The sequence below is a fragment of the Ahaetulla prasina genome, chromosome 2, assembly GCF_028640845.1.
Source record: "Ahaetulla prasina isolate Xishuangbanna chromosome 2, ASM2864084v1, whole genome shotgun sequence".
NCBI lineage: Eukaryota > Metazoa > Chordata > Lepidosauria > Squamata > Colubridae > Ahaetulla > Ahaetulla prasina.
The window spans coordinates 230,016,957-230,029,954 of record NC_080540.1 but is presented as its reverse complement, the minus strand read 5'-3'; the positions used below and the strand labels follow the sequence as shown (position 1 = coordinate 230,029,954).

Below are 12,998 nucleotides of genomic sequence, written 5' to 3'. Positions count from 1 at the left end.
GTTTTATCAGTTTATTTCAATCATCACTGTGATCTTCGTATAATTCCAAAAAACTCTGATGAAAACATAACATTGTTTTAGTACTTCTAAGAAGATACCAAATGTATTTTAATTCTCCGAAAAGAATTATTTCTATTGTTTCTTCCTTTTATTATATGTTTTATATCATAACTGGACATGGATGTGCCTTTCATAGAAAGGGATCGTCTGAAAGCTCCCATTAAAAGGTGGGGAAAGGAATATACTTTTTAATTATTTTTCTTTGGTAGCCCCTCTAGTCTCTCAATCTTCTCCAGAAGATATTCTAACGCTTCAAAATAGCATCTGACCATAGTTCTGGGAAATACATGAATTAATGAATATATTTTTTCACTTCCAGCACTGGAAAATTATTCAGAGAAAGTTTAGGTAAAGACCATGGAAGTATTTATTTACCTCACATCTCACCAAATAAGAAACCTTTCCCAGCAGATGACAATTCTATTTTAAAGTTTTATTTTTTTTAAAAATCAGTTAAATTAGGCCACTCAAAAAAATTGAATCAAACTTAGCTTTTGAAAAACTTACATCTCTGATAATTAGGCTGGATAAAGAGAATTGTGTGATACAAAAAGAAGAAAATTACTTCTAACTGATTTCCACAGGACTCAAAAAGATAATTCAAATGTGATTATGCCAGAATAGATAGATGAGCTTCAACAATTTTACCCAAAAAAATCAATAAACATAGGTTTAAATAAATTATATAATATTCTGAGTAATATGCTTAGCGAATGTAGTTACTTTAAGATAACAAGGTAAATTATTTACTTTTTAATAATCCAGATGTTCAAGAGCTGATATGAAGTTTTATTAATTTTTTTCTCTAGATTTTTTTCTATGTGAGCAAAGCTGAGAAAACTATACAGAAATTATTCTTGGAACAATGCCTGGATTTAATTTAATAAATAATTCACACCATACAAATGTATTGTAAACTGAATACTATAAATGAAATCTATACTGAATACTATAAATCAAGCCTGAAAGCACTTAGTGCAAAAATGTAGATCGTAATTTGTTTTGACCGAAACATGGTTATACTTTACATGGAAAACAGTAATGAAAAGCTGAATCTTTTGTGTTTTCTGACTCCCTTCCTCCCCCAACACACACAAAGAATGCCCCATTTATGTCAAAATTGCCATTACCAAATTCAATTTGCAGGCCTCCCCAGCCCCATCTATTTTTAAAACACACATTTTAAAAAACTACATGATTATAAAACATTCATTCATGGTGCTATTGTATTCTAATGAGAGAACTTGGAACACAGAATTGAGAACACAAATGAGAGAATTTGGCATTACTTGTAATTAAAAGTAACAGATATCTTCTATCCTGCTCTCTTTCAAAATAAATAATTCTTTCTTGCTTACCAAATTCATTCCTAAAGGTATGATCTTTTGGAAGGATAGACTGTGAATTTCCTATGTTTCCACCACCAACAAACCAATTAACATTTGGATTCCAGCGGTTCATAAAACCACAAAGATGATTTTCTTCAAAATCACATTCTGCAGTTGAAAAGAATATCAAAGCACATAAATATTCGTGGTTTGGCACCCATGACTATTTATTGTAATCAGTTATTATTATAATATACTATTATAATCAGTTCAGTGTTCTATTTAAAATGTACTGTGAACGTTCAGAATAATATAAACTTTAATCCTACATACGTGTTACTATCATCATCCACCAAGCTGTTAAACAGAATAAGGAAGGAAAGCGTAAAGCAGGAATTGTTGAACTTTTATGATATGTTAAATCAAGGGTCCCTAATCCTCAGGCCAGAGACTGGCACCAGTCAGCGGCCCGCCAGGAACTGGGCCTCAGAAGCAAGTGAAGCCCCATCCGTGCAGACACAGGATCCAGGAAACATATAAAACCACACCCTCCATAAAGTCTATGGCTTCCAAAAATTAGAATTAAAATTCAACACTTGTGGAATGTCCCTGACTGGAATATCATCACATCATCATTCTAAGCCAAGCAGAAGTGGCTGCAGAATAATATCCCAAGAATATTCTCCAACACCTGAGTTTTGTACCCCAAGCATGTAGCCTATCTTTGGAACTTTCTGAGGATCAATTATTCCTGCAGAACTCTAGATTTCTCTTGGCTAAGTCCTCACAGCCTTACATTCAGTGACACAGAAGATATTAACAGCTATACAAAAGATGTTACAGAACCTAAAAAACAGATTTCAATGTTAATTCATTTTAATCTATGGATAGCTGCAAACCAGTGCTGAAGCAACATGGTTCTTTTTCATAGCTGCTTTTTGTCTTAAGTTCTGACTGAGCAACAAAGATTTCTAAAGATTTGGAAACCTGGGCAGAATATTATAATTAGTCTATTATAATTATTCAAAAATACACCACTTGTCAGGTTAGGATTAATAAAATATAATATTTCAATATAATATTGAATTTCTCTTAACTAATATTCTTTTGACAATAGATTTCCAATTAAATATTACATTGTCATGCTATTTATACACAATTATTAAAATAGCTATTTACCTATGCAGTAGCCAGTTGAAATTTTGATTTCAAAAATTGCTATGCTGGCAAAAGTTTCTGTTCCCAGTACACCTTCCAATACAATCTGTAAAATAAGCATAAAAGTACAGTGTGAGTAAGCATTGTGTTTTAATAAACTGGTTTTAGAAAATAAATAGTGTAACACTGGTCTACAACGAAAAAGCCTCGGAAACGAAAATAGCTTAATTTTACCAGATTTTTTTTTTATTTTTTTTTACATTTATACCCCGCCCTTCTCCGAAGACTCAGGGCGGCTTACAATGTATAAGGCAATAGTCTCATTCTATTTGTATATTTTTACAAAGTCAACTTATTGCCCCCCCAACAATCTGGGTCCTCATTTTACCTACCTTATAAAGGATGGAAGGCTGAGTCAACCTTGTGTTTTAATAAACTGGTTTTAGAAAATAAATAGTGTAACACTGGTCTACAACGAAAAAGCCTCGGAAACGAAAATAGCTTAATTTTACCAGATTTTTTTTTTATTTTTTTTTACATTTATACCCCGCCCTTCTCCCAAGACTCAGGGCGGCTTACAATGTATAAGGCAATAGTCTCATTCCATTTGTATATTTTACAAAGTCAACTTATTGCCCCCAACAATCTGGGTCCTCATTTTACCTACCTTATAAAGGATGGAAGGCTGAGTCAACCTTGTATACAGCTTCAAGTCAAAACTGCATCAAAATAATTCAAAATTCACACATTATAAATTTATCTTTTGTTGATACCAATAACATAACTTTGCATTCATTTATTGGTTTTCATGGAACATTTTCATGCTTTTGCATGAAAACTGACAAGCTCAATATCAGATTAAACAACAAGATTCCATCTTTATTCTATTCTATTATTGAGTTTTTGGCTTTTCCTTGTGAACTGCAGTAGGATCATCCCTGAGAGATTCCTGCAGTAATTGCAGGCTACTGTGTTCTTAATAAGCCTTAATAACAGGCTTTTACCAGCGTGAGCTAAACCGGCCCCTAATTGGGTCACTAATAAAAGAAAATTTAAGTCCTGAATATTAATTGGCTCCAGGATCCAAGATACAGCTTCAAGTCAAAACTGCATCAAAATAATTCAAAATTACGAGGGGGATGTGCAATTATACTCCATAACTTTTCTGCAAAATGTGACATAGCAACGAGAATGGTATCACACATTATAAATTTATCTTTTTGTTGATACCAATAACATAACTTTGCATTCATTTATTGGTTTTTCATGGAACATTTTCATGCTTTTTGCATGAAAAACTGACAAGCTCCAATATCAGATTAAACAACAAGATTCCATCTTTATTCTATTCTATTATTGAGTTTTTTGGCTTTTCCCTTGTGAACTGCAGTAGGATCATCCCTGAGAGATTCCAGCAGTAATTGGCAAGCATGGACGGACTCCATTTCCTTTGGTATCTTTTCTCCATGCCTGCAATATCCTGGTGTAATCTCTCCCCATGCTGATCACTCACTGCCCCACAGTTCAAAGAGAAATAGTCGAAATGCAGTATAAGAAGTGAATTTTCAGTGACATGTTTACACCAAGTGCTTTATAGGACCTAAGTACCATTTTCATTCTTTTACCGTACTTTGTCAAGAAGGCATCATGATCATTTGACACCTCCCTCCGTTGTAGGCAAATATACTTGCCTGTGTATAAATCTTTATTGTGAAATATCTTGAAAACTTTAGCCAAACAGCACCTTTATCACCCGTTTTGTAATTCATCTAATCAAAGTATATAAAATCAACACATTTTATCTTGGAGGTCGATAATTTCCCAAAATTGGTAGACCAGTGTAATTGTGCCACAAATCACTGGATTTGGATTACCTTTCTCTTACCCTTCTTACAATAATCTCTTGAACATCAATCTTTCAGAGTAGTGCTTAATGTCTAGCTTAGTAGAAAATGTAAATATATGTTCAGATTAAGAGAGAAAAAGTGGTTATGCCTACTTTGTCATATGGAAATAAGAGTATGTCAGCAACAATAAATTATGCATTGGAATGGTTTATGAAATACATGCAATGATAGAAAAGAGATAAACATATATGAAAAGTTCTACAGTTCTTTCGATTCATCTTCAGTTGTATATTTATATAGTCTGTAATAACTGGGAACAAATGCAAGGACTTGTTTCAGATGCTTACCTTGAATCTGTCTGTCCTATTTTTTACATCTACACTGGCTATGAGCCAGCTTTCTGAATGTTCTGTGGTTGTCCAAAGCAAATGATCAAAGCTTTCACCTTCCACTCTTATATATAGGTTTAGGGTAATAGAACCTAGTGGCAATTCTGAAGCGGATGCAATCTGATATATAAGTCGAATACAACTCCACTCTCCTGTGTATAGTTCAGGGCTGAGCAATACAGCTGTGTCACCACTTGTTCCTCGTGAGGTATCCACAGAAATGTAATGACCTGAAAATGTACAATCATTGGATTTGAATAAGAAAACATGCCTTACTGATGTTTAGCACTCTTAAGTGCAATCAACCTCACCCAACATGGCCAGTAACTGAACTGAAGAGAAATTTGCCTCTTTGCTTTTGATTCAGATGAAGGATGTGTAGAAATCCAAAATATCTGGAAATTACCATATTGCAGAAGGGTAGATGATTGAAATATAGTTTGCAATACCTCTCCCTTCTCTGTAAAACTAAATAGATTTACGAGTTGCTTTTTAATTTATTATTTAATTAAGTAAGATTTAAAGAAATAACAATAATATTTTGTAATATATTTATATAGTCTGTAATAACTGGGAACAAATGCAAGGACTTGTTTCAGATGCTTACCTTGAATCTGTCTGTCCTATTTTTTACATCTACACTGGCTATGAGCCAGCTTTCTGAATGTTCTGTGGTTGTCCAAAGCAAATGATCAAAGCTTTCACCTTCCACTCTTATATATAGGTTTAGGTAATAGAACCTAGTGGCAATTCTGAAGCGGATGCAATCTGATATATAAGTCGAATACAACTCCACTCTCCTGTGTATAGTTCAGGGCTGAGCAATACAGCTGTGTCACCACTTGTTCCTCGTGAGGTATCCACAGAAATGTAATGACCTGAAAATGTACAATCACTGGATTTGGATTACCTTTCTCTTACCCTTCTTACAATAATCTCTTGAACATCAATCTTTCAGAGTAGTGCTTAATGTCTAGCTTAGTAGAAAATGTCTCTAAATATATGTTCAGATTAAGAGAGAAAAAGTGGTTATGCCTACTTTGTCATATGGAAATAAGAGTATGTCAGCAACAATAAATTATGCATTGGAATGGTTTATGAAATACATGCAATGATAGAAAAGAGATAGAATCATGAATATATGGTTGCTAAATGAATGTGGACGAATATAAAACTGAATACCCAATACAAAATAAGTTCATTGACTTGGACAAAAATAGAGAATGAATATAGATTCTTTTTCATTTTCCTGCACATGCAGGATCGGTTTCCCCCCCTGTGCCCGATCAACTGACCATTGATCCATTGGTTGTCAATAGGAAATGACCAGTTTCTTTCCAGAGCTTGATGCCATGGGCATCAGAAAGTGATTAGCCCAAAGTCACGAATCAGCTTTCATGCCTAAGGTGAAACTAAAACACAGTCTCCTGGTTTCTAGCCTGATGTCTTAATTACACCAAGCTGGCTCTCCCTATGAAAACTAAGAAAGTAATGAGTGGATGAAATTAATGAAACGTTCACAAAAAGAAAGGTGAAAAGTTTAAATATTTTTCAATGTATGAAGTGTTATATGGACGCAGGAGAAGCAAAGATGATTTGCAAGGACAGAAATATTTTAAATATAATGTATAATTTCTGGATTTGGTGCAAACCAAACATATTTGCTATATTTGGTTTTCCCTTATCTTAAGTCTTTTCATTACTTTTTTCTCCATTTATATGAAGAAAGATCAAAGTGAAAACGAACATTGTACTCTAGAGAATAAACTATTTTCCATTATTTTTTCTTTAAAGACTACTACAATTTTCTGGTTTTGCTAAGAGAAGTCTAAAATATAGAGCAATTATCTTTTCTGACGTGTTTTGTGGTACAATCAATCTATAAGGACAGCAAGTTCCCCTCTGATTTACACATTAATTAGAACATCTGATAAGTTATCAAAATGGATGTGTGAATGTTCAGTATCCTTTCACAAATAATAAAAATTGTTCCAAATATTTATGTTTCATAAGAAAAGAGATAAACATATATGAAAAGTTCTACAGTTCTTTCGATTCATCTACAGTTGTATATTTATATAGTCTGTAATAACTGGGAACAAATGCAAGGACTTGTTTCAGATGCTTACCTTGAATCTGTCTGTCCTATTTTTTACATCTACACTGGCTATGAGCCAGCTTTCTGAATGTTCTGTGGTTGTCCAAAGCAAATGATCAAAGCTTTCACCTTCCACTCTTATATATAGGTTTAGGGTAATAGAACCTAGTGGCAATTCTGAAGCGGATGCAATCTGATATATAAGTCGAATACAACTCCACTCTCCTGTGTATAGTTCAGGGCTGAGCAATACAGCTGTGTCACCACTTGTTCCTCGTGAGGTATCCACAGAAATGTAATGACCTGAAAATGTACAATCATTGGATTTGAATAAGAAAACATGCCTTACTGATGTTTAGCACTCTTAAGTGCAATCAACCTCACCCAACATGGCCAGTAACTGAACTGAAGAGAAATTTGCCTCTTTGCTTTTGATTCAGATGAAGGATGTGTAGAAATCCAAAATATCTGGAAACTACCATATTGCAGAAGGGTAGATGATTGAAATATAGTTTGCAATACCTCTCCCTTCTCTGTAAAACTAAATAGATTTACGAGTTGCTTTTTAATTTATTATTTAATTAAGTAAGATTTAAAGAAATAACAATAATATTTTGTAATATATGTTTTTCATAAACAATCGGTAGGATTAAAATTGTTTTTACCATGTATTATATACTTAATTAAAGTTTCTCAATTTTAAAGTAAATTATTTTACAGCTTTTGAATATGTGAGTAATATTTAGGTTCATTTCACAGGACTAGGTACTGAGGATCTGTTTGCATAATGCTGAATTAGCAAGGTCTTTTTTAAATTCTGGAGTGCAAATTGGATTTTGACAATATTATTTTTTTCTTGTTATTTATTAAATATCAGTGTATACATGACATGAAGTATTTCCTGACTGCCATGATTTAATTATAATGGGAAATGGGAAATTCTTGGTCTCCAGACCAAACCTTTCCAAATCAGCACCCAATAAACTTAAAATCACAAAAGATGAAAATAATAACACAAAAGTTGCACAAATGCATACTTGCCTCTCAAATAGCATTACCCAGCATGATATAACTGCCTATAATATCCCAGAAATTTTCTGTTTCTACAGAAATAAGCAGATCATAGAAATGTGTGCATCTAACTTTACTTCATATGAGTGTTACTTCATATTAGTGTTTTAAGATGTGCTTGTGACATTAGAGGTGTGTTGGTTGTGGATATGAATATGCTTGCAGATCTGTATTTGCAAATATGAAAGAAGGCTGCATAGTCTGACAGAAAGCCCAAGACAGCTGCAATTGGATGGAATTACTGAGACCCTAAAACAAAGATAGTTAAGACATTTAAAGAATATTGCCAATATATGAAGCAGTATATCAACATATTTCAATGAAGTCTGTTTGCAAATGCAGAAAGATACAGTATGTAGAAGTATAATGTATGGTTGGATAAAGTGTATTTCCATTTCGTGTTATTATTTATGCCTTCATTTCTTTGGCTTATTATTTCTTACTCTCCAAAAAGGAACATTTGATTGTTCTCTGTATATGTATCTTTTAAAATTGTCATGCCAACTGTTATCCATGCCAACAAATTGTCAAATATATTAATTCCAAATACTAACTAGAAATAGATGTTGAAAAAAGCAATTTTACAAGCTCTTAAAACATAAATAAATTATAGCTTAATTTCAAAAGTTAGGGGATCTGTGGTTTTTCAGATGAACAGAAAAGCATACTGCATCTATTTCTGGGAAAGCTATTGAGGGCAAACATTCTATTTGTTTACAAAATAAATTCACTGTGGTAATATAAATTTGTAAGAATAAATCAAGATTAACCTTGAATCTGACCTGAAGCAAATGGTATAAAACTGAAACAAATACCTTATGTAACTTGGGGGGGGGGAGTCTGTACTTTATATAGAAAATACGTGTTCATGACTTGTCTTTTCCTGTGTATTCTAAGCTCATTTGACTTGTTTTTAAAGATTCTTTAAATTAAAGCAAATAAATAGCGGGAAAACACTTGATTGAAGAAGTGGAAATATCAGGAACATTAGAAAAGTGATGTTGTAAATTTTAAGAAAAATGAAGTGTAGTCAAACTTCAAAGAAGGGGATTATAATAAACATAAAACTATGGTAAGTAGGATGCCATTGCTCCAAAACCTAATGAGAAAAGTAGCTCAGGATGGATACGAGTTCCTAAAGGAGGTACCAAAAATAAAATTACAAACAATTCCAGTGTGGAATAAACGGACAACAGTGGCTACACAAAGGCAGGGAGGGAGGAGAAGGTGGGGGAGGAGGGAGGGATTCTTCATTTTGGCTTTATTATTATAAAATAAATGATGACATGGTGTAATATGTCACATGTTCTTGTTCATCTGAGATTACATTAATCTACTTTTAAGAACTGTTAAGGACCAGATAATTTGTACTATGTCCTGTATGTAAAACAGAGAATTCAAAGAGGGTCCATTTTCTCTTTCACATGACTGCATAAACATACATGTGGGTTATTGCTTTAATACATTCTACACTTTCTAGATTTATTTGAACAAATAAACATGGAGAAAAAGACATTTCTTCTTCAAAAAGGGGCGTATTACAGTCTAGGCAGTTTGACACAATATTGAAAAAAACACAAATTATAAAGATACCAATTTTGGAAAAAAATGTAATAATTATCACAAACTAAGGATTCCTTTGTCAAAAACAATTTGACAGACTAACCATATCTCATTTTTTTAAAACTTCCTTATTAGACTATTAAGACTTTAATAAAGTTTTCTATAGCATGTTGATTAGCAACCTGATAAAGTGGACACAGGATGGCATGACAATTAAACAGATACAATGCTGACGGAAAATCATACTCTAAAAATGTCTATCAGTGGGTCCTCATCAAATTGGAGGGAGATCAAGCTCGATGCCAAAAAGACCAGGTCCTGGTTCTGTACTCTTCAAACACAGATGAGGTTAGTGGTTAAGGCACCAGGCTAGAAAGCGGGAATTCAAGTCCCAGCTTAGCCATAAAAGCCAGCTGGGTGACTTTGGACCAGTAAATTTCTGTTAGGCCAACCCATCTCACAGGGTTATTGTAGGGAAACTAGAAGGAGGAAGGTGTAGAAGGTGTATTGGATATGTTCACTGCCTTGAGTTATTTGTAAAAATAATAAAGGTGGAATTTAAATAAACAAATATTAATGGCTTGGAAAGAAAGGAGAGGACAAATGTTTTTATCTTTGCAGCAATCAGGCCCACAGAGGTCCATTAGGAATGATAAATGGGTTTTATTGTTTGCCATGCCACTATGGCAGCCATCTTGTAAAGATGTTTTATCATAGATGAATCTTGTAAAGAGGCAAGGCTCCAGTCATTCTCTTTTTAGGAATTCACTCACCACATACTGTCAAAATTCCAGCTGTTCTCTTAACTACAAAAGGTTGCCTATCTCTGCACTTATATTTAATCTATTGTTAAAAATTATCTATTTAAATACCATTAATTATGTTTATGTTAATATCAGAAGCTACAAACTACAGTATCTTGTAGTCTAACTATAATTTTATTAAGCAGGTTCCTGAAAATGGTGGATAGTCAAAATAAAAAATGACAGGACAAGAAGAACTGTGAAAGACTAAGCAGAAGACTTGTTTCCTTCAGCAGTTTTTTCCCCCGCAGTGGCCACAGACAGGATGCTCACAGACAGGATAAGTGAGTAAATCATCCTGCCTACCCAAATTCTTCAGTAATTGGCATTTACTTCTGCTAGAGGAAGAAAATTATAACAAAAAACTATCCCAATATTTTTAACATAACAAGTTGGTGACCATACATAATTATATTTTGTGGTAAGAAATTTTACCCTTTAACTTTACATTATGTAGTATTTTGTCTGTTTTGAATCCCAACCATTCAACTTAATTGGATGGTGTTGGATTGCAGTACTTAGTCAAACCAGCAAATTTCTCTGTCCATTTGCTCCACCTGTCTTTTTACCAAACTAAAATGGAAGCATTGGTATGTGTCACGTTGATGTCATGTGACGTATCGTGATGTTTTTTGCCTTCATGGAGCTGAGGTGGCGTGGCCTGCACATGATGCATCCAGCCTGTGCGCTGCCAGTTTGACACCCCTATAATTTAACTAATCATTTTGGCTAATTTTTTTTTTTGCATGTTACTCAATTATGCAACATTCTTTTATTAGGCAAGATCCTACACATGGTCATATAGCCAGACAAGTCTTGTGTCCAAGAAAGTGCCATAAAGTTATCTGAATAATGTTCGGCAAAATATTGAAACTCCAGAAATCTCCATATACCCACTATAATATATTTATCAATACTAAATAGTTTATATCATTACATGGTTCTTACTTAATATAAACTGATTTGCACTGAATCCTAATTCTGGAAGTTTTTAGTCATTTCATAACAGTAGAGTTTCAAAATCTCCTCTTGTTCTCTGGCATATGTTTACTGGCTCTGCCATGATTTTTTCATACTCAATTTCACATCAGAACAACTAAAATTATTTTTAGCTGCAGATGGAATGGATAAAATCAACTTTCTAAAGCATTTGCTTATTTAAAGAAATGAGTCTGCAATAAAAGTAAAAATATTTTTATAAACATATGGAAATTATGACTAGATGAATTTTCCATTTAAATAATTATTAGTTTATATAAACCAGCTTAGACTCAATTATTTAAATCCAGTTAAGTCAGTTGATGAATGGCATTGTAAAATAAGGGGATTAACAAATAATAGCTGTTGTTCTATCAGCATTATATTAATGGGAAAGTTGGAATTTATTATGCAGGTACATAATTACTCTTAAATGAAATGTGTATGTTTCCTAAGTGGAAACATGAGAGCATTTGAAGAAAATAAAGTTACAGATTGTCACTTGATATAGTTAACATTTACTTTATATCAAGTGTTAAGTCAGAATTGTTATGATAGTAAATCTATTTTAAAAAGGACCTTTTGTTACAATTGTCTTATATGGCCATGATGAGAAGAGTAACATTACTTTATAGTAGTGGCCAAAATTGTGGAAACCTTTTGGGAAAAGTGCATTTTTGAGGTTTGATGGCTAATAACACCACTTTTTTTTAGTAGTACCATAAAACTATATATCAATAGAAAGATAATTTAATCAAGAATGTAATGCAACAACGTTTGTTCAATTACCAGTATTCTATGAAAAGTTATAGCCAAATAACCAGAAAAAGAAAGCACAACTTGCTTAGGTTGATATCAGGTAGCATTCCTTCATCGGATTGTAGCCAATGAGCATGAGTGCTTAGACAGCCAATCAGGTGTCCTCTTGTTTTGGCAATGAGCCAATCAGATCACAGTAGGATTCAGTTATTGATGTCAGGTATTGAAGCTGAGAGGAGGACATTTGTCAGTGTGTTATGTAATCGCTGTCAAGTTGGTTGGGTTATTTATGTTCTTTCATTTAGTGAGCTTGTAAAACATAATAAAATTAAAGTAATGGTGCAAAGAGTTAACTGGTCACCCAGAAAGCGATGTAAAATAGTATTATTAAGTGAACAAGGCTACAGTTATAAAGACATTAGAAGAAAAACTGGTGGAAACGTAACCAAAGGTGGCTTTTTTTTTTTTTTTTGAAGAGGTATAAGGAAACTCAGTCACTACAAAACCACACTAGTAAAGGCAGGAAAAGATGCACAACAGCAAATGATGATAGAAGAATTAAGAGATTGTGCCTACGTTACAGAATAAAATCATATGGCTGTGTACAAGATGAAATGGCGCAATGCAATGTGAAGTTGAGTGCAAGGATTGTTCGGTGCAAACTGCAGGAGTTTTGCCTAAAATCTATAATTCCACAAAAAAAGCCACTTTTATCTCTCAAACAAAGGTTGAAAAGCATTACATTCTTGATTAAATTATTTTTCCATTGTTATATAATTTAATGGTATTACTCCAAAAAAAAGTGGTGTTATTAGCCATCAAACCTCAAAAATGCACTTTTCCCAAAAGGTTTCCACAATTTGGGCCACTATTGTATGGGGTGGAAATTAAATAAAAGTGGTCTGTTTTCAAAGCTTGTTTTATTCTAACTCCTTATTCATCAT

At 33.3% G+C, this 12,998-nt stretch overlaps 1 protein-coding gene across 1 annotated transcript in view; it reads right to left on the bottom strand.

Moving 5' to 3' along the window:
• MAMDC2 (MAM domain containing 2) overlaps positions 1 to 12,998 on the bottom strand; it is a 73,130-nt gene that overhangs the window by 34,813 nt on the left and 25,319 nt on the right. Inside the window, exons 3-5 of the mRNA XM_058168059.1 lie at positions 6,912 to 7,183; positions 2,568 to 2,652; positions 1,419 to 1,556 (exon numbers count right to left, since the gene is read on the bottom strand). Coding sequence (XP_058024042.1) covers positions 1,419 to 1,556; positions 2,568 to 2,652; positions 6,912 to 7,183 — 495 coding nt within the window. The remainder of the gene's footprint in view (positions 1 to 1,418; positions 1,557 to 2,567; positions 2,653 to 6,911; positions 7,184 to 12,998) is intronic.